At 47.1% G+C, this 25,456-nt stretch overlaps 1 protein-coding gene and 1 pseudogene across 1 annotated transcript in view; both read left to right on the top strand.

Annotated features, from left to right (window-relative positions):
* The window catches only part of LOC147885361 (ferritin-4, chloroplastic-like), a 34,694-nt gene extending 10,038 nt beyond the window's left edge, over positions 1-24,656 (top strand). Inside the window, exons 7-8 of the mRNA XM_087396073.1 lie at positions 24,208-24,271; positions 24,388-24,656. Of these exons, the coding sequence (XP_087252199.1) occupies positions 24,208-24,271; positions 24,388-24,446 (123 nt within the window). The 3' untranslated portion in view covers positions 24,447-24,656. The remainder of the gene's footprint in view (positions 1-24,207; positions 24,272-24,387) is intronic.
* Positions 4,221-14,689, top strand: LOC147885362 (uncharacterized; annotated as a pseudogene).
* Positions 24,657-25,456: the final 800 nt, after the last annotated feature.

The raw sequence follows: 25,456 nt of genomic DNA, 5'->3' as shown, positions 1-25,456 counted from the left end.
ATGGTCGGATAGTGTCGTCCCTGGAACAATGCCCGCCTGGCCACCTCTGCTGATGGCCCAATCGCTGACATAAAACCTATCAAGCCGCTCCAGGAGTCTGCCTCCTTCCCTGCGGAAGCCCCAAGAGAAGTCCAGGCTCCCGTGCCAACGCCGGAAGGACGGGTCTCTCCAACTGTCCCTCCCTCCTGTCGCGAAGATGAAAGAATCCCAAGCTGACTGCTCTGCCTGAGCCATACCTGTGAACTCCGGATCTCTACCCTGCTGGTCCTCCAAGGTCTCCAGGTTGTTGAAGTCTCCTCCAACAATCCAGGAATCCATGTCTGGAAGAATCCCTGTAAGTGTCCTCCAGAAGGTGGCTCTGCATCTGAGGTCTGTGGGAGCATAAATGTTGAGGATTCCTATCTTGGATCCCTCCAAATTCAGGCCTACCCAAAGGGCTCGGCCTGGGATCAACGTGCCGTGACCGAAAACTGACTGAGCTAACTGCTCGCACACGGAGGTACAGACCCCCCCGCTCTTCCCCTGTGCGCCGATCGAAGGCTCCCAATAAGTGTAGGAGCGTCCAGGGAGAACCTTCCCGCAGCTACGGGCATGAGCCGCAGAAAGCTTGTGCTCCTGGAGCAGCAGTACATCCAATCGACCAATCACTGCAGGCTGAAGTTCCTGACGCAAAATGAGCTTCCTGGGACCACGGGTACTCGAAGAGTGAAACCCGTTCACATTCCAGGATACGAGGTGTAGGCTCATGGAGAGGGATGGGGGGCTGCGAACAGCTGTCTGCTCGCAGAAGAAGTCGAAGAAGAATCAGACAGATCGGAGTGGAGGCGCTGCCGCTTGTGAGAAGGTTTGGAGGGGGAGACGGGGTCGTCCTGCCCGTTCTTCAACACCTTCAGCAAAGGCGAGAGGCCTCTAGTGCCATGAACAAATGCTTTCTCGAGCCAGCTCGAGATCTCTGAAGCAGTCATCCCGTAGAAGGTTCGGAGTTTCTGTTGGGACCAAGCTCTGACATCCTGGGGAAGAGGCCATGCCAGGGGGGGTCTGAGGATCACAATCAATCGGAAACGTTTGGCAGCGCAACGCCACCGCAAGCGCACATCGCCCTCGGACCACTGAGTCTCGAGGAGCTGCCCACCGGACGGGCCTATCCAGGAGCAAATCTGGGCGTGTGTCTGCTCTCTGAGAGCCTCCCACACCGAGTCGTCTGTCCAGGTCTCGGTGCCATCGCTGAGGAACGTGAAGGCGAAGCTAGGGCCATCCCTGGGAGCCAAGGCACCAATCCTCCCATCCGCCCCTTTGCGGAGCAAGAAGATACTAATGTCGAGACAAGCCGGGAAGGTCCCAAGGTCGGCCACATCCAGGTAGTCCCAGGGGCCAGATCTGTAAAAGTCTCGAGGGAGCTCTCTCTCCTGGAGCTGAGACCCAGCTGAGTCTGCCACTGGGGGGCTAGCGGGAAGGGAAACTTGCTCCACTGGTGGTACAGACACCGGGTGTCCTGCAAGCGGGGGAGGAGGGGGAGGAGGCTGCGGGATAGGCGACTCGGGCTCCACGGAGGCGACTGGCGGAGAAGGTGGAGGAGGTGGAGCGGAGGCTGCACTCGGCTGGGAAGGCGACGGTGCAGCTAACTCTGTAGGAGGGGCGAGGGGAGCAGGGGGGGGAGGGGGATGGGGATGCATCTGGAACTGGGGCTGAGAGGGAGGGGGAGGGGGAGGGGGAGGGGACTGAGGAAAAGGAGGCGGGGGCTGAAACTGCGGGGCGGGCGAAGGGGGGGGAAACTGGGGAAACCGGGGAGAAGGCGGGGGGGTGGGAGAGAGGAGGATCTGAGGCTGTGGAGGGCGGGCTGCCGTCGAAGAAGAGGCTCTCCCAGGTCCCTGGGGCATCTGCCTGTCAGGCCTGTGGAGTGCTGCTGCAGGAATGGTGACCTCTGCCTCCTTGCCTTTATCCGAAATCTTCTTATTCTTTCCTCTTTTCCTTCGAACCTCGGTCCAACCGCCCACTACCTCTGGCCCAGGCTCCGACTGCCTCGGCTCCTCCTGACGTGGCTGTCCGGGGGGGGGAGGTGGGGGCGGAGGGGGCGGGGGCGGGGAGGGTCGAGACGAGCTGGCAAAGCGTGGACAAGTAGCCGCCAAGTGCCCAAAGCCATGGCACCGCAGGCACTGACCTGGCTGTCCGGTGACTATCATGCTCTGGGTGATACTGCCGGCACCTGTAACGATCTCGATCACTGCAGGGAGAGTCGCAGGATCCGCCACAGCCACACGGACTCGGGGAGCTCCTGCCGTGGTCACCGCGTCGGCAAAGGTGTCGTGCATAACCCAGCCAAAATGGGAGCCCAAGTCCCTGACAATCGGCCGCAGCTCAGTAGCAAGCCCTGGAAAAACGAGTGTCACTGGGTGGCGAGGTATACGGAACCGAGTGTCGAAATCCGCTGCGCTGAAACCACGGTACCACGGGACTATCATGATGATCTTCCCATCCACCGATGTGGGGGAACCGGCAATCAGATTGCTCGCAGCTTTCTCACTGGAGAGTTTGAGCCAGAAGATGCCCCTTCCCATAAGGGCCACCTCCTCGATATGGCCATCCTCTAGCAAGAGAGTGGACTGGAGCCAGTCCCTGATGGTAGACCTGGAGGGGGAGTGTCCAATGACTCTACCGTAAACAGAGGTACGAGCAAAGTCACTGGCTACCTCCTGAACACGAGATGATTGTTGCTCTGTCAGGATAACGCGGTAGGCATCTGGAGAGGGAGGGTCCGACTGGGCCTCCGGATCCGGGCTGGGGGCCGCCATGCCGCCAAGACTAACTGCAAGCTTCCGATGAAGAAAAACAGGCTGCCACCCAAGAAGAGATGAAGCGGCGGTGGAGCCTGGGGGTGAGGCGGCGAGGCGGGATGGAGCGGAGGGGGTGGCTGGAGCGGAGGGGGCGGCTGGAGCGGCGGCGAGGCGAGGATGGAGCGGAGGCGGGCGAGGCGAGGCGGGATGGAGCGGAGGCGGGCGAGGCGAGGCGAGGCGGGATGGAGCGGAGGGGGCGAGGCGAGGCGGGATGGATCGGAGGCGGGCGAGGATGGAGCGGAGGCGGGCGAGGTGAGGCGGGATGGAGCGGAGGCGGGCGAGGCGAGGCGAGGCGGGCTGGAGCGGAGGCGGGCGAGGCGAGGCGGGATGGAGCGGAGGGGGGGGCTGGAGCGGCGGCGAGGGGGGGGGGGTTGGAGCGGGGGCGAGGGGCGGGTTGGAGCGAGGGGGCGGGATGGAGCGGAGGTAAGGGGCGGGGATGGAGCGAGGGGGCGGGATGGAGCGAGGGGCGGCTGGAGCGAGGGGCGGAGGTGAGGCGAGGGGCGGGATGGAGCGAGGGGCGGAGGTGAGGCGAGGGGTAGCGGGGTGCCGGCGGGGGGGGAGGAGAGGGGACGGGGGTCGAGGGCGGACGGGAGGGGTGGAGGTGGACGCGGCGAGGGGGGGGGGGGGGAGTGAAGGGGAGGTAGGGGCTAACGGCGAGGGGGGAGGGGAAGCTCGCAGGAGCTCATCTCGTTCTTGCCGACAAAAAGCTATATGCAGCATTGCCATGGGATAGATGCTGGTCTCGTTCCATTAGCTGAGGATTGAGGCAGGAAGCACACCAAGAGAATGTAGGTTATGCATGCTAGGGGAGATCGAGATAGTGTGCGCCTGCCTAGCCTAGTATAAGATCCGGGGAGGATACCACTATCTCTTTCAAGAGGGGCATGGCAGCGCATGGCTTTGGACCACTCTCACAGTTTATCCACTTCCATGACCAGGTTTGCATTGGGCTCTATCTGATTGAGATGCGACAACACAAAGACATTATTGCAACGGATCATAGAGTAGTAGGAGATGATTGAGTCACAGGATGCTGTTGTAGACCGAGCACAGCGACATGTCATGGACTTATATGCATTTGAGTAAGCTCTTGGACGTGGTGGGGTGGAGGAGGAGCTAGTTGACATTAGGGCATTGTGGATCAGCAAGTTGAGATGACGAGACACTACTGTGCGAGGGACGTAGAGACCACGCACGACATGGGGAGTGACCAGAGCACATACGATCGAGGTCCGGCCTATCTCAGCTCTCCTCAGTACCGCTAGAGAGAGGTGTCACCCTTGACATAGCCTATTGATATGGAGCTCGAGGAGACCACGTCCTCCGCCACAATGTGTAATGCCAAATGTATGGGGAGTTTCAGGGCAGCAGCCCTTTCAAGGTCCTAGTATGGTTATGCATGGCCAAAGGGCCGATTTTCAGAATTTAAATCAAGGGCAGCAAGCTCTTCCCCAACCCTTTATGCATCTAGGGTATTTTGGTGGGGGTTCAATATTTCAAGCAATGGATGGTCAAGTTAATGATGGTCAAGGAATGCTTGGAATTACTATACAGCTTGGGATGCAAGGCAATGTATTTGGGGAAATGCAGCCCGCAATACCTAACATGATGTATGGCAATATTGGCATGCAGCCAGGAATGCAAAATGGAAGGTGAGGAACCTTTGGAGCTCCTATAGGTATGTTTGGTATGCCTGGGGCTGGTTTGACAAACCCTCTAATGGGTAGTGGTAGCATAGGATAGGCTGGAGGGAACGTAATTCAACCTCCATTTTTGGAGCCACCTGTGTATGATAATCTGACACCCAAAGGGAAGGTAAAAGATTACAAAGAGGGTGGTACAGCAATGAAGTTTGAGACCTTTAATGGGGCTCAAGACAGGCTGAAGGCTTTAACTTTTGTGCAGCAGTTTGATGTAGCCTTCTCAAGAGGGAACTTCACTGAGTCATCTAAAATGCGAAAGGCAGCCACCTTCTTAAAGGGGAATTTGCTGCTCCAAAATAGAGCACCCACGAGTTGGGTTCAGTTTAAGCAAGTGTTTTCAGCTACTTGTTGACCGCTACCTTTGAGGTAGATGTTATGACAACATGGCACAAGTTGGATGCAGCTCACTGTCATAACTTGGTAGAATACAACAAAAAGTTTTGGGAAGCTCTCTTGTCGGTCAGCTCTTATAGGCATGTGCCCTTGTTAGAACAGATTGAAAAAAACTGTTGTGGTCTGCCAAAGGAAATCAGGGACTACTGTACTAAAACAAGGGTTACCAACATGTCTCAACTCATTGAGAATGCTACCACAGCTGATGCATATTGGGAAAAACCAGCGGGTATAAAAACAATAAGTGAGAGTTTCAAGAAAGCAGGGAAGCCAGGTTCTTCCCACAAGGAAGCCATGCTTCTTCCCTTTGTTATCTTCCAAGCCTCCTTTCAACAAAGGGAAGAAGTGTGATAGGCTAGATTCTAATTCGTTGTTCACGTGAGGAAAGGAAAGCCTTGATGGAGGCTAACAAGTGCTTTCACTGTAAAGAAGAGGGCCATATGGCACAGGATTGCCCAAAACGTAAAAGTGGATGATAAGGGAAGAGCAAAAAGGCAAGAAGCGTAAACCATCTGCAGGGTTAACGCCTGATGTTATTAGTGAGCAGGCTAATGATGATGCTACAGAGCTTTGCAAGGCATGGGGCAAAGTCAGGGATTAGATGACATTGATTTTCTTTGACCCAGGTGCTCGTTCAAATTTTCTCTCCTGAATTGGCAAGCAAACTTGGAATCTGTGCAGAGATGGGGCCTATGAGTGAAGTAGGATTGGCTTGTCCTGGCTTTAGCACTTTGGCTACCCCTATCATTGGGAAGCTCCGATTGCATATACAGAGCTTTGTGGACAGCGAGGAATTTTGTGTAATGCCTCTTGAGGGCTGTGATGTTTTGCTGGAAATGCTGTCACCACAATGTAAATATCCTAAGTCAAAGTACAGTTGACCATTTATTTGATCTTAATTAAAGAATGTTATATGTGTTAATTACGGTCAAAGAGTCATTTTAATGGTCAAAGGATTGACTACGGTCAAAGATACTTGACTCCAGTCAAGTAAACCTGACTACGGTCAGAGAATGTTGACTTTGGTCAACAAGACTTGGCATGCGCCAAGAGGGTTAACCCCGGTTAACCAAGATGTGCCAACTCCGGTTGGAGAGACTTGGCTATAATTAAAGCGCCTTGACCTTTGGTCGAAGCTCTTTAATTATAACCAAGAGTGTTGACCTCGGTCAACCAGAGAAAATATATATATATATTTATTTATATATATATTTGTTTAGATGTGCACATGTGTTCAGTGGGGACGCCCACCGTGACTAGGATTAGTCCACAGTGTGTTATTTGCATGCAAAGCGCTAACAATTAATGGGTACCATGGTGGTGCGCTTTAATTAATTGTTGCAGGTACTAGGAAGGATTATTTTTCCTAAGCGAGATGGGAGCCTGACAAGCACCTAGGAAGCGGTTCGTGTGACCGAGAGCCTGGAAGACTCCAGAATGGCCCTAAGTGGCTTGTAATAAGAGTTAGTCTAGATTGTAGACAAGTGGCATGTTGCCAATTTGAATGGGGTTTGAAGCCCTTGTAAAGAAGGATTTCTTTTCACGTATGAGAAGGAGAGACTTACGAGACAGCTTCCTGCTGAACTTTTGTAACAGTTTTTCTGAAAGTAATAAAGACCTTCGGGGGGGTCCAGCCCGACAATTTGTCCTGGGCCCTAGTGTTTGTCCAGAGAGAGAGAGAGCTTTGGAGAAGGGAGAGCTGTGGACAGTTTTTAATTCAGTTTCGGTTGTATTGGTATCAGAGCCGAGGCTCAAAAACTTACTGAAGTTTTTGACGATTCAAAGTGTTGGAATAAAGAGGAGCAAGCGAGTGTTTATGCATACGGCGGCAAGTCTGGCTAAACATATTGCCCTACCGCAAGTGCAACTCCTTTTTTAGGCAAGAGCCCAAGCAGCGTCGTGTCTTGCTGGGTAATTATGTGATGGAATTCCCAAAGGAAGCTAAGGAGAGATTCCATGAGCCATCGTGAACGGCAAAGGAAGGGCTCCTGTGAATGCAAAAAGACGAACAATGGAAATCGGGAAGGCAATCTTCTGCTGATGATCCCAAAGGCAAGCGCGGGGGTGTCAGCTGGTGAATGATGACGAAGAGCTACGCTGGTCGACAGAGGCTTTGTTCCTTGAGACGGGACCTGACGCGCCTTCACCAGAGAACAGCGCTAACACACCTCCACGCAGGTGTACGTTGACGGAACACTTCCCGCTGGAATTTTTGTCGACGGGTGTCACGGTGACTCCTGTTCTTCACGCGCGGCATCATGGTGCCTGCAGGGGTGCTGCGCTGATGCTGACGTGGAGCGCTGATGTCATCTCTGCTGACGTGGCAGATCTGACATGTGGCGCTGACGCGATGCTGACGTGGCAGCCAGCAGGTACACAGTGCACCAGATGACGTGGCAGTACACGTGGCCTCCAGCTCAGAGCTGACGTGGCGCTGACGTGGCGCAGGACATGTGGTGCAGGACACGTGGCAGAGGTCTTGCAAGATGCTGACGTGGCAGCCAGCCTGGCAGACCCGTGGTTAAGTTAACCCGGGTACAGTTAAACGCTGGTTAAGTTAATCGCAGTCAGTTAACTCTGGTTAGCTGAACCAGTATCTAGCTAGTTCAACTCTGGTCCAGTTAATCTGGCCTAACCAGATCAGTTTGGTTGGTGTAACCAGAACCAGTTAGTCTGGTTAGACTAACTAGCAGTCACTCCATCTGGTTACTGTTTTCACAAAAAAAAAAAAAAAAAAAAAAGAGACAGTTGCAGAGACAGTTTTGGCTATCAATTTTCTCCTGCCTGTCAGGCTTTTACTGTCAGAAAAGTAGCAGAAAACCAGAGAAAAGCAGAGAAAACAGAGATTTGCAGAAAAAGGAGAATGCATGCCTTTGAGCAGTAAAAAGAGGGAAAAAACAGATGCCTTTTGAAGCCATCTGCAGCAGCCAGAACAGGGCAACATAGTTGATGATGCTTTGGCAACTGTGTGGGTACATGCCTTGAACTGACAGCCAGTACTGGCATAGATTGTGAATGCAAAACACCTCTTGTTGAGGTACTTTTTCTGTTGGAAACGCAAAGGTAGTGTGCATCAGTTACTTGCACTGTGTGAGAAAATCTGCAGATCTCAGAATATGGATCAATCACCTATCTAGTGGGATTCTCAAGATAGGGATGTGCATCCAAGACAGAGGAATGTGCTGCAAACTCAACAAGAATTTGAACAAATGGTACGCACTCGTATACAAGAGCTGGAAAATCTTAAAAGGGATCCCAGGGCTCAGCATTTGTTTCCAGCAGAGGCTATGCCTAATCCAGTATATGACGTGCCAATGCCAGAGGCACACTCCCGTGTACAATCTGAGAGAGAGAGATCTCATAGATCTCATAGGAGACGGTCCCATAGTAAAAAGAGATCGAGGCATCGTCACCGATCTCCTAGTCCATCACCGTCTACCTCGAGTTCGACTTCTGTGTCTTCTTCTTCCTTATCAGATAAACCATCCAGGAAAAGAAGGAAACACGAGAAGTCTGGGAAGAGAAAGTCTTCCAAAGCGACCAGGGAATTTAAAGAGGGAGGAAAATCTGTCAAGTTTATGACCTACAATGGACAGTATGGTCATACAGACAAAGCATTGCAGTTTATCAGACAGTTTGATGCTGCATTTGGTACAGAGAAATTTTCAGAATCCTCCAAATTAAGAATGGTCAGCTTACACTTAACAGCAACGGCTAGTGCATGGTGGAGTGCACTGACTACAGATGGGTCAGCCCCAAGAAAGTGGAAGGGCTTCAAGAAAGCCTTCTACCAGCAGTTCATGCCTAAACAGTTCAGAGACCATGTTCTTCAAGACTGGGACAGCTTGCACATGGATGCAGGAGATACAGTGGATGGGTACAACCAAAAGTTCTGGGATGCTTATTTGCAGGTTGCACCGTTCAAAAAGATCTCCAAAGGTACCCAGATGAGGAAGTACAGAGCAGGTCTCACTCCAAGAATTCAGGCAGTAGTGAATGCTTTGGGGGCAAAGAATATTCAAGATCTTATGCATTCAGCCTCAGTAGCGAGTCTTGTACCGCTACAAGATCCATCTACAGTGCCATCCTTGCATGCAGGACGTGCTGATAAAAAGAAATCTGATTTTCAAAAATCAGAAAAGAAAGAGTCCCCTAAGGCTGAAAAGAAAGGGTTTCAGCCTCAGAAGCCGAGGGGTACTCAGTTCTCGAAGACCTATAAGGGCAAATCTCTATTTACCCCTGAACAGATAGCGGAATTCCGTAGAGATGGGAAATGCTTCAGGTGCGGTAAAGAGGGGCATGTGGCTGCCCAGTACCCAGAAAAGCCTTCATCATCGAAGGGAAAAGAGGCAGAGAAGCCACGAGAACCGCAAAAGCCAATGGCGGGGGGTATTCCTGATATACTGGGTCATGCTTTGAACCCAGAAGAACGAGAATTGCTGCTATCATGGGGCAAAGTTAGAGACCAGCAAGCGCTGATTTTATTTGATCCAGGGGCTACTGATAATTTCATATCAGAGGATCTAGCCCTGAGGCTGGGAATAAAGACGGAAGAGCTAGGCAGGGCTTTGGATGCCGATCAAATGTTTTGTGGGAATCCTGTGCCAGTTACTCCCTTGATAGGGAAGCTCCGTCTTCATATTCAGAGTTATGTGGATCAGGAAGACTTCTTCATTTCTCCACTGAAACATTATGATGTAGTTTTGGGGATGCCTTGGTTTCACCGCAAGGCAGTGAAGTTGACTCTTCCTGAAAGAGTGCTGGAATTTGTACATAGGGGGAAAAATCAGTGTGTAATTGCCAGGAATAAAGGGGATACTATCCCCATTGTATCTGATGTTTCATGCGGTAAAGCAATAAAGTCTGCAATTTCTGCGTACATGGTTTTTGTAAAAGAAAAAGAGACTGATATGCATGCTGAAATGAATGATGCAGACAAAGATAAGTTTCAGTTTTTGGTAAACTTTAAAGATTGCTTTTCTGATGTTTTGCCAGGGGAGTTACCCCCAGAGAGACCAGAAGATCATCAGATAGAGTTAATGCCTGGTAGTGAGCCACCAAACAGACCCCCTTATAGAGTCAGTGCGACTCAGAGAGAGGAGATTATGGCTCAAGTACAGGACTTGCTGTCCAAAGGCTTGATTCAGCCCAGCTCGTCTCCTTTTTGTTCCCCTGTACTGTTAGTACAGAAGAAAGATGGTTCATTCCGTATGTGTGTTGATTATCGCGCACTGAACAAAATGACCATCAAGAATAGATTCCCTATTCCGCGTATTGATGATGTCTTGGATCAGTTAAATGGAGCTTCAGTTTTCAGCAGGATAGACTTGAAGAGTGGCTACCACCAAGTGAGGATACAGCCTCAGGATGTGCATAAGACAGCATTCCGCACAACATTCGGGTTGTATGAATACTTAGTGATGCCTTTTGGATTGACAAATGCTCCAGCCACATTTAACAGAATGATGGATCGCATCTTCCGGAAGTACAGGCATTTTACCGGTACCTTCTTTGATGATATCTTAGTTTTTTCTAAGACAGATGAAGACCACAGAGAACATCTTGCTATAGTGTTTCAAGAGCTGAGAAATCATCAGCTCTATGCAAACAGCAAGAAAAGTGAGTTCTTCTTGGAAGAAATCCATTATCTGGGGCATATAATATCCAAGAATGGGATACAAATGGATCCAGCGAAGATCCGTGCCATTCAAGAATGGCCAGAGCTGAAAACTGTGCATGAAGTTCGAAGCTTTTTAGGCTTGTGTTCTTACTACAGAAGATTTATCAGACATTTTGCTGATATCGCAGCTCCATTACATGACCTCACTAAGAAAAATGCAGCTTTCACATGGGGATTATCACAGAAGAAAGCATTCAATACACTCAAGGAAAAGTTGACTACAGAGCCTATTCTGGTAGTTCCGGATCTGTATCAGTCTTTTGATGTGGATTGTGATGCTTGTGGAGAATGTGTTGGGGCTGCATTGCATCAGAATGGTCATGTAGTAGCCTATGAAAGCAGACAACTTCGGGATGCGGAAAGATATTTAGGAATCTATGAGAAAGAGTTATTGGCTGTAATTCATGCCATCCATACATGGAAACACTATCTTTTGGGTGCAGATTTTACTGTCAAAACAGATCACCAAAGTCTGAAATACTTTTTGACTCAGACCAAGCTTTCAGAGAAGCATATGAAATGGGCAAACATGCTGTCAATGTATCATTTTCAGATTGTCCATACTCCAGGAATTCGGAACAGAGTGGCAGATGCCTTGTCCCGAAGACCCCAGGTCAATAATGTAACTATTGCTTACCATCAGGACCTGGAAGGCATGAGAGAACAATATGCTCATGATTCTGATTTTGGTGAAATTTTACAGCAGATGCAAGAAGGGCAATCCACCAGTCACTATTTCCTGAAAGATGGGTATTTAATGAAAGATGATTGCCTATGCATCACCCAGGAGATGAGGAAAAAGATTTTGGGGGAATGCCATGCACCTCCCTATGCTGGACATAGAGGAATTACAGCAACAACTCTAGCTCTAGAGAGGTATTTCTTTTGGCCAGGAATGCGGAAAGATATACATCAGTTTGTTACTGAATGCCTTACGTGTCAGAAAATGAAGTATGATAGACAGAAGGCACCTGGCCTACTTATGCCTCTTCCCGTGCCTCAGGCACCATGGGAAAATATTACAATGGACTTTATTTTTGATTTGCCAAGATCAAAGTCAGGGAATGACGGGATTTGGACTATCATAGACAGATTCAGCAAGCAAGCTCATTTCCTTCCGGTTCGCAAAACCATAAAGGCAGATCATATGGCTAAGTTGTTTATGGCACAGATCTTTAAACATCATGGTATGCCTAAGTCCATTGTTAGTGATCGAGATCCCAGAATGACCAGTCTATTCTGGAGAGCTTTATTTGATAACATGGGGACGAATCTGAATTTTTCTTCTTCTTTCCATCCCCAGACAGATGGTCAAAGTGAAGTAGCAAATTCTACCATTTTGGATATGCTGAAATGCTACGTGGGTGACCAAAGTTCAGACTGGGAAAAGTACCTACCCTTAGTAGAGTTTGCTTACAATAATACAGTACATAGCTCTACAGGGAAAGCCCCTTTTGAAGTCATATATGGGAAGGTGATTTTGCCACCTATATTAAGGACTAAAGATGAAATATTTGCAGCTGATCAGTTTGTAAGAGACCTCCAGACAGCTTACAGCCAAGTCCGGACAGCAATTGAAAGGTCTCAAGAGAAACATAAAAGGGCTGCAGATAAACATAGGAGACAGCTAGATCTCAAGGAAGGGGACTGGGTACTTTTAAAGTTTGAAAAAGCTAGGCTCCGCAAGTTTAAAGGCAAACAGAAAGTGTATGCAAAGTTATCTCCCAGATACTATGGCCCTTTCAGGGTTACAGAAAGAATAAATGAGGTTGCATACAGATTAACATTGCCAGAGCATTGGAGGATTCACAATGCATTTCATGTGAGTCTTCTCAAGAAATTTCAGGGACCAGAGCCTATAGAACCAGTATCAGAAGATCCACCAGAAGTGGATGAGCTGGAGGAAGTCCTTCAGCCAGAGCAAATTGTGTACCATACTGTACGTAAAGGCCCTCAGGGTAAGGAATTTTACAGGTATCTTGTAAAATTCAAGAATTATACGGCATTAGATGCCAAGTGGATGGACGAAGACATGTTATCCGATCATCCACAGCTTTTGGATGTTTACAAGGAAGCTTTTCAGTTGAGGTCAACTGAATAGAAGCCGAGGGGATGTCACCACAATGTAAATATCCTAAGTCAAAGTACAGTTGACCATTTATTTGATCTTAATTAAAGAATGTTATATGTGTTAATTACGGTCAAAGAGTCATTTTAATGGTCAAAGGATTGACTACGGTCAAAGATACTTGACTCCAGTCAAGTAAACTTGACTACGGTCAGAGAATGTTGACTTTGGTCAACAAGACTTGGCATGCGCCAAGAGGGTTAACCCCGGTTAACCAAGATGTGCCAACTCCGGTTGGAGAGACTTGGCTATAATTAAAGCGCCTTGACCTTTGGTCGAAGCTCTTTAATTATAACCAAGAGTGTTGACCTCGGTCAACCAGAGAAAATATATATATATATTTATTTATATATATATTTGTTTAGATGTGCACATGTGTTCAGTGGGGACGCCCACCGTGACTAGGATTAGTCCACAGTGTGTTATTTGCATGCAAAGCGCTAACAATTAATGGGTACCATGGTGGTGCGCTTTAATTAATTGTTGCAGGTACTAGGAAGGATTATTTTTCCTAAGCGAGATGGGAGCCTGACAAGCACCTAGGAAGCGGTTCGTGTGACCGAGAGCCTGGAAGACTCCAGAATGGCCCTAAGTGGCTTGTAATAAGAGTTAGTCTAGATTGTAGACAAGTGGCATGTTGCCAATTTGAATGGGGTTTGAAGCCCTTGTAAAGAAGGATTTCTTTTCACGTATGAGAAGGAGAGACTTACGAGACAGCTTCCTGCTGAACTTTTGTAACAGTTTTTCTGAAAGTAATAAAGACCTTCGGGGGGGTCCAGCCCGACAATTTGTCCTGGGCCCTAGTGTTTGTCCAGAGAGAGAGAGAGCTTTGGAGAAGGGAGAGCTGTGGACAGTTTTTAATTCAGTTTCGGTTGTAAATGCCTTGGTGTCACAGGGTACATGCTTTGGTGGACACATATAATCGGAAGATCTCCCTGGAACATAGAGGGAAGAAGCATGTTTTGGATGTCAAACTAAAGGGAGAGTGTATCTGCTTCAGCTACATGCTTAGTAATAATGAAACATCATATTTCTACGTACTTAGTTTTTGCAAAGGATACTAGGTCTGATGATCCACAATTTGTAATATCTAAGATTGATAAAGAGTGGACAGGTTTTCTAAATCAGTTTAGAGAGTGTTTTTCTGACTCGTTGCCGGGTGAACTTTCCACCTGAGAGGCCCGAGGATCATGCAATTGATATAGTGCCATGCAGTAGTCCACCAAACAGGGCACCTTATAGGGTGAGTGCAGCTCAGCAAGAAGAAATCATGAGCTAGGTGAAGGACCTTTTGGATAAGGGGCTGATTCAGTCCAGTTCTTCCCCTTATTATTCACTGGTTTTGTTAGTGCAAAAGAGTGATGGTTCTTGGAGAATGTGCATTGATTATCGTGCACTCAACAAAATAACAATAAAAAACAGATTTCTAATTCCAAGGATTGATGATAACCTGGATAGATTGGGAGGGTCAGCCATTTTCAGTCGCATAGATCTTAAGAGTGGGTATCGTCAGATACACATTTGTCCAGAGGATGTGTCCAAGACAGCTTTTAGGACCAGCTTTGGGTTGTATGAGTCCTTAGTTATGCCATTTGGGCTTACGAATGTTCCTGCCACTTTTAATTGGATGATGGATAGGATCTTCCGTGAGCATAGGGATTTTATGGGCACTTTCTTTGATGACATGATTGTGTACTCAAAAGATGAGGCAGAGCACATGAAGCATCTAGCAATTGTGTTTGCAAAACTTAGCAAGCATAGGCTGATTGTAAATGCTAAGAAAAGTGAATTCTTAATGCCTGAGATTCACTTTCTAGGGCACATTATCTCAAAGCATGGAGTGCGCATGGATCCCACGAAGACTGAAGCAATTCGCAGCTGGCCACAGCTTAAGAATTTGCATGAAGTACAAAGCTTTTTGGGCTTATGCTCAATTTATACGCCATTTTGCTGAAATTGCTTCACCACTCTATGCTATGCAAAAGAAGGGAGCATCCTTCGTGTGGGCTGAAAAACAAATTGCAGCATTTGAGATGCTAAAAGAAGAGCTTACCACAGACCCAGTATTGATCTTACCAGATCTTCGGAAAGCTTTTCACGTCCAAGCTGATGCATGTGGAAAGAATGGCCTTGGAGCGGTCATTATGCAGGAAGGACGGGTAGTGGCCTATGAGAGTAGTTTTTGTAGGATGATGAGAGACATCTGGGCATTTATGAGAAGGAATTGCTGGCTGTAATTCATGCCCTTGCTACATGGAAGCACTATTTGCTTAGGGCTGATTTCACAGTGTAGACAAATCATCAATCTTTGAGATTTTTTCTCACTCAGACAAAGGTATCTGAGTAGCATATGTGATGGGCCAATTTCTTATCCATATTTCACTTCTAGATAGTGCATGTGGAAGAGTGCATGTGGAAGGTAAAAAGAATGTAGTGGCCGATGCATTGTCAAGGAAGCCTCAGGTTTCTTTAGTATGTCGTGAGGGTGTGAGTTTTAATGCTCGCATGTGGCCTCGACCCCGGGAATCAAGTGGCGAGGTCACAGGATGTGGGAGTGCAAGTTCCCCCTAGGAAATTGTGCCATGGGGGCAAATGCAAGTTCTAGGGCCAAGAGGGGCTCAAAGAACCTTAGAATTAAGGTTGGTCATTGGTGTGCTTTTAAAAAGGCCCCACTAGAGGGGGGCCTAGGGGCAAATGAGGCCCTTGGAGGCATGAGCTGCCACGTGGCAAGCCCATGCAGCCCCATTTTGGTAACGAAGGCTTGGGAAGCCTTGGAGCAAGAAAGGGGCGATGGGGAACTTCACGGAAGGGGTTGCGGCCGAAAATGAACATGGGCTGGAGTCCGGAGAAGGTATAGGAGCTTGCAGGGAGCCGGGTACGGCCGTGAGCACACGAAAGCCTTGAAGGGGACTGGCAGTTCCGTACGGAGCAATAATGGTAGCTGCTGCGGACTGTATGGACAGTCCGTATAGGATCATTGAAGGTGGCTGTACGGAGCGGATAAGCAGTACGGATAATTGGCTGCTCACATTAATGGCTCTACGGACTACCGTACACGGTTGTACGCTGAGTCTACGTGATTGTACGGCTGGTTGTATGGTGAACGTACCTGCTGTGTACGCATAACTGTACCGCTGGTTGTTCTTTTGGGCAGCTTGCGGGTACGAGGTTGATAGGCTGGCTGTTGCCTCAGGTTGTGTACTCATGGTTGGACAGTATTAAATGCCGACTACCCAGGAGTGAGCAAAGCAATATCAGCATAGCATATGCTGGGTAAGAAGAATGCACACAAGAGGTTATGCTTGGGGGTCATGCTGGCCAATGAGCAGTAGGCTGTGTTTTTTAAGAGACTTGCTTGGCAGGGTGAACACAATGTATGCTTCCAGATATTGTTTGTGCTTCTGAGAGCCAGGGGCAGCTCAGTTATGCTTTCACCCATTGTTTGGGTATCCCAGTGGATCAGTGAACACTTGTGATTGATTGGGGAGCGTGTGGCCTTGCTTGGGCTGTAAATAATGGCTCCCATGTTAAAATGCAGGTGTTTGCACTGGTCACATGGGTGTGATAGCAGAGCCCCGTAGGGCTAATGTGTTGTGATACTGATGGCTCTGAGTGAGGGAAGAGCATTGAATGCGTGTGAGTTGGTACTCACTGTGTAATCTCTTTGTGGCACTCTTCAATTACTAAAAAAATACCGAAAAGGGGTGCCAAAGGCTTTGGGGCCAGTCTGTGTCTTTGTATTTGAGCAGGAGGGCTCTAGCTCCCCCTATCTGTCTGCGGAGTGTTTGCTGAGTATTCTTTTGTGAAGGTTTTTGTTTGGTTAGTGTTTTACCACCCTCTCGTTAGCCTTGAGGCTGGTTTCACATCCTCTAAAAACACATGTATTGCAGTTGCAATTTCATGACAGTCACAATATTGAAAACCATAAACTCCATCACGCATAGTAGGGACTAGTTACTATGTCATCCCATTGACGTCATCAACACCCAACGGTGGGTCTAGACCATAGTATAAACATATGCACGCATGAGGAGAGACTCAAATGAAACATGTAAGAATGCTTATGACAAGAGACCATAGTAATCATGTAAACATTTTTACATAGTAACCATTAAATATATGCATGCATGAGGAGAGACTAAAATGAAACATTTTACGCGTGCAGTTCATCGTAGTTCTCATTTGTAAGCATGTAAGTCTCTTGAGATGAAAGCTGTAGAAGCTCATTGTTTTTATAAATTGAGACTTGAGGCATGTGCTGGGCATTCTTATGGGAATCCCTCCAGCATCCACTAGTTGTTGTTGCTCTCCAAAGCTTTCATATGTACTTTGTGAAGCTGAGGTCTTTTGGAAAATAGAACTCCAGAACTCTTCCTTCCTCTCTTTGATGATAACATGCAATTCAGAGCTTGTACCCAAGATGATGTATGCTCATGGAATATGAAAGCAAACTGATATGGAAACCCAAACGACATGTGTTGAAAAAGAAGGGACAACTTCCTCTGACGACCACAGCTCACTACTACTGTAGATTTTTTCCGTTTACACTCTAGAGACAGATGGCTCAATAGACAACCTGCCTTTCCCAACTGAGAGGACAACACGGATTTAGAACAAGACTCTGGCCAGTAGTGGAGGCCTGGCAACAACAACGAATAACAGCTCCATACCAGGGATGACTCTCATCGAGGAGAGCTTCAGGAGAGTTCTGCAAAGATTCATGATGCCTTGATAACACTTGAAGCAGCCATTGCCTTGACTGACGTCAAAGAAAGAACCTGATTTGTTGAAGAGGTCTGCTGCCATGTACACGTTAGAAGATCCAACAAGAAGCCTTGCCACATTGCATATTCTCTTTAGGGCTCCAAAAGCTCATGAGGCTTTCTACACCCACATAGCCTTCAATCTCCACACGAAATTCCACATAAAATGACACCTATGAAGAGCATATTCCAAAATTCCCCCTCTTCATTTGAGTAGGGAACAAGTACAGCATTCAAGCAAAAAAAAGACTTGTCCACACAAAGCTATTATGCAAGCCAAAAGAACACATCATAAAAAAGACCAAACATAGGTACTACCCACACAGGGCAAGGCATCAAGAAAGATAACCCACACTTGGCAAAATTAAAAAATATGTCCGATCACTAAGTGCTCAAAACCCCAGTTGTCTTCCACACTTGTTCTCCTTCAGCCAATGCAAACCTCCCTTAATCTGAGGAGGGGTGCAGATCTAAACAAAGACTATAGAGAAACTTGCAATTGTCATAGAAGATTCTCGAACAAAATGTTGAAGACTTCTGCCCACACAGGACAGAACATAGTGACCAAAGAAACTTCAACAGAGAATGGCCACCCACATAGGGCATGGCCAGGAAAATTTGGTCACCCACATAGGGTAGGACCAAGTGTTAAAGTCTTCAGAAACTCTTCATCTTCAAAAATCTGCCGCTTTTGATTCGCCAGCTACAACAAGTTCTGTCGATGTAAATTCTTTGTTCTTCCCAGTTGATAATCTTTTCAGCACTTCTGATTTAAAAACAGGCTCTTCAAACTCTTTCACAAAGATCACGACACAGCTTCTCAATGAACTCCCACAGGTCTTCAAATGATGATGCTCTGATACCAATGGTTAGAAGTTGGAACTCAATAACTCTTCATTCCTCTCTTTGATTATAACATGCAATGCAAAGCTTGTACCCAAGATGTTATATGCACATAGAAGATGAAAAAAAACTGATATGGAAACCCTAACGACTTATATTGAAAAAAAAGGGACAACTTCCTCTGACAACCACGGCTCACTACTACTATAGATATTTTTCCATTTAAATGAGACATATGACTTAATAAACAACCCGTCTACCCAGCTAAGAGGACAACATGGACTTAGAACAAGACTCTGGCCGTCTGTGGAGGCCTGGTGACAACAACGAATATCATCTCTATATCACAGACAACTCTCATCGAGGAGAGCTTCAAGAGAATGCTAAAAGAGTCATGATGCCTTGATAATACTTGCAGCTACCGCCATGTCAAAGAAAGAATCTGATTGGTTGAAGAGGTACTCCCATGTCAAGTTCCAATGATGGGTATGATTTTGATGAGATACCACTTCCCAGTAATCCCATCAAGGAATTTTGGAGCAAATATCCTGATATGAAAACTCAAGGAATTTTGAAGCAAATATCCTCATAACCTCACTTACCCTCTGTTACCACCCTCTTAACCTTCCCGAAGCTCCATCCTAACATCTATTCCCTCCATCGTCTCTTTGCTCATGCCTCTCACCATTTTCAACTAACCCAATAGTCACAAACTTACGAACCCCTCACACCTAGCTTCTTCCCTTCCCTTGCTAATCCTACCCTTGAGGATTACCAAGCTGCTCAAACCATTTGCCCAGTTATTCCCCCCCTCTCCTCTGCTCCCCCTTCCACAACTAATACTCTTCCATATTTCTTCCCCATGGCCCCAGATTCTCTCCTTGCCCTGTCATCACCTTCGACACTACTAGTGATTTCATCAGCAGAAAATGACACAGTATTTGATTTTGAATATCAGGATCCGGATAATCCAATTCGTACTCCCATGCCAAGTTCCAATGATGGGTATGATTTTGATGAGATACTACTTCCCAGTAACCCCATCAAGGAATTTTGGAGCAAATATCCTGATATGAAAACTCGAGGTGGATGGACCCTGGACAATTTTCCTTACCAACCTTCGTTAGCATCAAATTAGTGAAGATTGAATAAGCAAGTTGGATCCACAACCTGATTGGTGCTGCCGTCCCAAGCTCTTTGATGTAATCTTCTTGAAAGAGTACCTATGTGCACCTCCATGTCTCAGAACCCATCCCAAGTTTTATGCAATTCCACGACGTAAAAAATGGGAAGCCAACATACACACTTTGGATGAAGGTCGCACCATTAATTGTCAATGATTAAACCATACTCTGATGTAGAATGGAATATCCAAGGCACAATGATCCGAGCACTTCAGTAGCATGAGCAAATAATGCGCAGCAACATTAATCTCTTCCTTCGCCTAAGTGCTATCTTCTGCAAAACATTGGAATACATTCTGGAGGTCCCATGTTACCTCAATGGCCATTTGCCTCCACTCAGTTTCAATCCCAATGAACGGGTCGATGCTCAGATTACAAGCCAACTCTATCAAAGAGTGATCTTCTTAGAAGCACATCACATATCTCTGTTCGAACAAATGGTGGATATAGGCTACCGGGAAACTGAGCAAAAATTGTATGGTGCCAAGGCTTTACAGCAGGATCAACTGGCACGACACAAGTTCCACAACCACTGGACTAAAGCCATGGCAACCCAGCTACGTGCTCGCAAAGCCATAACCCGAGGATGGGTAATAAAATAGATCCGGGAGTATGTTGTCTCTGTGCCAACATGGACTTAGGTAGTACAGAATGTGTGTGTAGAGTAGCGGCAAAGCTCTGCTTGTACTTGAACAAGGCTAGGAATAATCTCTCTTAGGAATCCTTAACATGCAAGTTCTACTTGTTGCGATTCCTATATGCAAGTCCTACATGCGATTCCTACTAGAGCTCACGAGCCTTTCTACACCCACATAGCCTTCAATCTCCACACGAAATACCACATTCAACACGGTCTTCATTCTTCATCGTCAAGCTCTTCCATTGTGTGAGACTCACCTCGCTCGTCTTCTTTCATGAACTAGTGATTGCCTTTAAGGTTAACGATATATGTCCTTAGCTCTAGATTCAAAATGATATCCTTCCTCTTAAGTCTCTCTTTTTTTTGTTGAGGCACATAATGATTTTGATGCATCGTTCTGCTCATAACTTTCTCAATTGCAGTATAGTGGTGAGCTTGCCTGTTCTAGTTTACTATGCAATTCGTGTCTTTGTTGGATGAAATGTTTGGTTTGGGGCTCTATGAACTTAGGCTCCGTATTGGTCAGAGGTTTTTAGGTTCACACTTCAAAGCGGATGCAATTCCCAGATGTACTCTTGTAAGTTTCCCCTTTCGGTAACCTTTGCAAGAAAACGTGTTTGAGTGACGGTGTAAAACTTCTGCAAATATTGATTTGAGGATTAGCAAGAATACCAAAGTAGACAATATGAGATTTCTAAAATCAGCCCGAGTGTAGGGTTTGCATGGTTTTTGTGTGGGCACACTCCTGCAAATGCATGCCTGCGTAGTTACTTTTACCGATGTCGTCTTTCAAGTAGGGGTTGGCAGTCTCCTAACATTGGGAAGCCTTCTTATTAGAGAATTGGTTTATTGCAAGCCTGTGTGCAGCATGACCCAAGAAATGTCACCTACTGGAGTTGACCTTATGGTGGTATTTGGCCATAGATACTCATGGGTGGGAGGCTCATGACGAACCACTCTGCAATAGGTTTGGATGATTGTGTATGAAAGGTTGGAAAATGGGTTGGCTCCAACCCACAATTTGCCATTTCGCCATTTTCTTGGAAAACCTTATTTTTCAGGGTATCATGGTGACATGCTGGCACAGAGGTGGCGTTATCGTGCTTTTAGTGATACCCTTAGCAGGTCATGGACTGTTTGCTTTTATCTTGCAGGATTATGAGCTTCTCTCAAGTCTCACGTAAATTCTTACCCATCTCTCTCTTTGCCACCCTCTAGGCACATTCACTGCTCAATCTGGTGGCCAAATTGCTACCCAATCTTTCACCTCATTTGTGGGAGTGGGTTAGTCGTGATGGAATCCATGCCTTCACTCCTCCAAGGACAGGTTGGTAGGGCAGTCCCGTGAGGTGCCAGGATGTTTCGCAGCAGCAAGAGGCTATAGAGAAACGATAGGGTTTGCAGTGGAGCGATCAAAAAATAGACAATACTCAGACACAACCGAAGAACGGAACTCAGAAAACATAGTGCCTGTCGGTAATATGAAAAACTGAATACAAGAACCTCAAGCCGTCGTGTCTCAAGGACCGTGGCTGAGGTGAATCAGAAAGATGATTCCATGTAGAGAAACAATAGAAAAGATAGCAGCAGAGGGAGCGAAACGCAGTCCTCCATGTAGCTCGATGATGACGAAGATGAAGAGGGGCTGGAGCTGCCTGGGGAAATGGCTGAAAACCAGCATGCTCTGAGTAAGGAACCTTCAGGCTATCTGGAATAGCAACATGATGAAGAAAAGGGGAAGATCTGGAGCAGAGGAGCAGAAGGGGCAGATCTAGAGTAGGAGAGGAGATCTGGAGCAGGAGAGCAGAAGGGGCAGATCTGGAGCAGGAGAGGAGAGGAGCAGATCTAGAGCAGGAGAGGGCAGAAAGCAGAACTGGAGCAGGCGGGGCTGCAGTAAAGGATGGAGGAGATGAGGAGCAGCTGCAAGTCCTGTCCTGTCCTGTTAGTGAGAGTGTGGGGGGCTAGTGCCTTTATAGGCCTGACCTAGCTGGTCGGCCAGCTTGTCGGTGGGCCTGCCAGCTGGTCGGCCAGACCCCTGCTGGCTGACCTTTTGGCTGGCCTGCAAACTGGTATGTTTGCCCCAGAAATTGGGGATTGCTAGTTGCTTAACACCCCCTCTCAATTGCCAATTTGGAGGGGCATACATTGTGTGCTTGGAGCTTCATGTAGGGATGTCGACGGTGGTGGTGGCTATCTCTGTGAAATGCCCAAGAGATGATCACAAGTGGAGTGCCCTTGCAAGGGAATTGTTCACTTCCTCAAGTGCCTGAGTTACACGTATGATCAGCAGAAATAGAACACTGTGAAGCTCGAGAGAATAAGCCACCCCCTCTCACCGCCGAAAGCTGGAGGGAAAAGCAAAGGTAAAGAACAGAACAAATATGTCGTAGCAGCACTGATAATCCAGAGATGGTAGGATTTCACCAAAGGAAGAGGTCGGAGCTGAACAGTGATCCAGTGTGTGCCCGATCTTGAACCTCGGGAGAGAGGAGTCTATCCCCACCTCCATGAATGTAGAAGAATTGGAAACAACAGTCATCAAGACACATCTGAACAGAAAGGGTCCCGCCTAGGGAGAACTTGTAGATCCTGGAAGTCGATGCCGATGGAGATCTGGTAGAGGTGAAGGATCATGACCTCCTTGTGCGAAGGAATGGGGAGTGTCAAGCCTGAAACCGAAAAGGGAGGGAGGGATGGGTGTAGAAGATGGAGGTAAGAAAGGGAGGGAGGGATGGGAGTAGAAGATGGAATTCTGAAAGGGAGGGAGGGATGGAGTTCTCTCCCTTAGTACGCAGCGGAATGAAGAGGAAACTGATATGTTCATAGGAGTGATGCTCCTCGTACCTATGGCCTCCTTGAAGAAGCAGGATCTTTAGATCACCGGAGATCTGGGGTCTTTAGATCACCATGGCTGTGATACCATATAGAGAAATGATAGGGTTTGCAGTGGAGCGATCACTCGGACACAACTGAAGAACGGAACTCAGAAAACATAGTGCCTGTTGGTAATATGAAAAACTGAATACAAGAACCTCAAGCCGTCGTGTCTCAAGGACCGTGGCTGAGGTGAATCAGAAAGATGATTCCATGTAGAGAAACAATAGAAAAGATAGCAGCAGAGGGAGCGAAACGCAGTCCTCCATGTAGCTCGATGATGACGAAGATGAAGAAGGGCTGGAGCTGCCATAGGAAATGGCTGAAAACCAGCATGCTCTGAGGAAGGAACCTTCAGGCTATCTGGAATAGCAACATGATGAAGAAAAGGGGCAGATCTGGAGCAGAGGAGCAGAAGGGGCAGATCTGGAGCAGGAGAGCAGAAGGGGCAGATCTGGAGCAGGAGGGGGCAGAAAGCAGAACTGGAGCCGGCGGGGCTGCAGTAAAGGATGGAGGAGATGAGGAGCAGCTGCAGTTCCTGTCCTGTCCTGTCAGTGAGAGTGTGGGGGGCTAGTGCCTTTATAGGCCTGACCTAGCTGGTCAGCCAGCTGGTCGGTGGGCTGGCCAGCTGGTCGGTGGGCCTGCCAGCTGGTCGGCCAGTTCTGGTCGGCCAGACCCCTGCTGGCTGACCTTTTGGCTGGCCTGCAAACTGGTATGTTTGCCCCAGAAATTGGGGATTGCTAGTTGCTTAACAGAGGCAACCATCCATGCTAAGCCAAATGCATTGTTAGATAGCTACAGTAAAGAGGCATACTATAGACACTTTGAAGTAGCTTACTGCATTGGCTCCAAGGGATTCTATTTTGGAAACACAGCTTGATAGGCTAAACTTCTCTTTGCAAATAAGGGTCCTGGTTACCATTCGGATCTGGCTTTGGTTCCTCTGGTCTTTAATCTGCTTACTGCCATCCTGCAATAGTAGCAGATTTCAAAAGTTTCAGACTTGCTGCAGCACGAAGTATAAATCGTGTCTTGCACCCAATATTGTCAGTAACAGCCCTTTCTGTATGAAGCTTGCTGGTGGGGCTTCGTTCTCGATCATTATGTAGGAAAAATTGCTTTGGTGATTGAGCTTCTGAATGTCTATTATGTTTTTCTTGCCTTACAGGTTGAAGCAATTAAAAAATGCGCCGAGTATGTGGCACAGTTACGACGAGTTGGAAAGGGTCATGGTAAGTTTCTGTCTAGAAAAACTCATTGTGATAAGAAAAGGTTTTTGTTGGAGATCTAAATGTGCTCTGCTCTGTCTATCCAGAGATACTCATTTGATGTTATTGACTTTTAACAGGGGTTTTCCATTTTGATCTAGAGCTCCAAGAAAAGGGTAATGGAGCAGTTGCAGCATAAATTTTGTTCTTTGAGGTTTTTGCTAGTTGTAATGGAACAGCAGGTTGCTTCCATGAAGTCACCTACAAGCGGTCTAGTGACTAGGCAAGCCAACTTTGAGCACCTTATTGTTCATAATTTGCGGCTGGCTCCAATTAGCCCTCAGCTTCATGAGGGTGCTTCAGATGAGACTGCAGAATATTTTGATATCAAAGAGATAGTCCTTCACAATTTTCATCCTTCACGTGATTTAAGCCGGATAGGATGTTTGCTCGCCATTGGAAACTCTATTGGAAAAGCAATTTGGTGACAAGGCAAGCAAAAGGAGGGTTCAAGATTTTACACTTTTGAGTAAACAGTAGATGGATTGCAGTATATTTGGGAGTCGATAGATTTTAGCGAAATGTTCTTGCCTTTCACCTTCAGAATGATAACAGGAACTAAGTACAAAGGCTGATTCAAGAACATTTCACCTTCAGAATGATTACAGGAACTAAGTAAAAAGGCATTTGTATGAATCGGTGGTACTGGGGTATGGATATGTTGTATGTATGTATGTAGGTTGCATGGATAGGCAAGGGGCTCGACCTTGTATGTTTGCGCAAATACTGCAGCGTCAAACTGGATGTTCTTTTTTAGTGTGTTGATAGATGTTATGCAACTGCCATGAAGATCTGCAGAAGTTACATGTGGGTTGTCTTTATTTCAAATTCCACATGCACAGGCACACACGGCTTATGCACATCGATGCTTGCTCATGCACTCACACAAATTTAAGGCACTTCGAAGGAAAAAGAAATATTGTTATTCAAATTGGATGCCATAACCGAACAAGTGATTATGATCTCTCTCTATTTTCCCCCCAGTACAAAATATGTTTCTTGACTGTTTGAGAGTAGTTAGTTGGCTCTCAAATTTCTAATGATGATATACGTTTTGAGAGTGTGACGAGTCCAAGGGAACTCTTTTCACAGAGATTTTTGGCATACTTGTTTAAACACAAAGAAGTGATGTTGTAGAACATCATGTTT

The sequence above is a fragment of the Dipteris shenzhenensis genome, chromosome 25 (assembly GCF_047967505.1).
Source record: "Dipteris shenzhenensis isolate YYH24624 ecotype China chromosome 25, Dip_SZ_1.0, whole genome shotgun sequence".
In the NCBI taxonomy this organism is placed as follows: Eukaryota; Viridiplantae; Streptophyta; class Polypodiopsida; order Gleicheniales; family Dipteridaceae; genus Dipteris; species Dipteris shenzhenensis.
The sequence above is the reverse complement of the archived record's forward strand: the minus strand, read 5'-3'. Positions and strand labels throughout refer to the sequence as shown.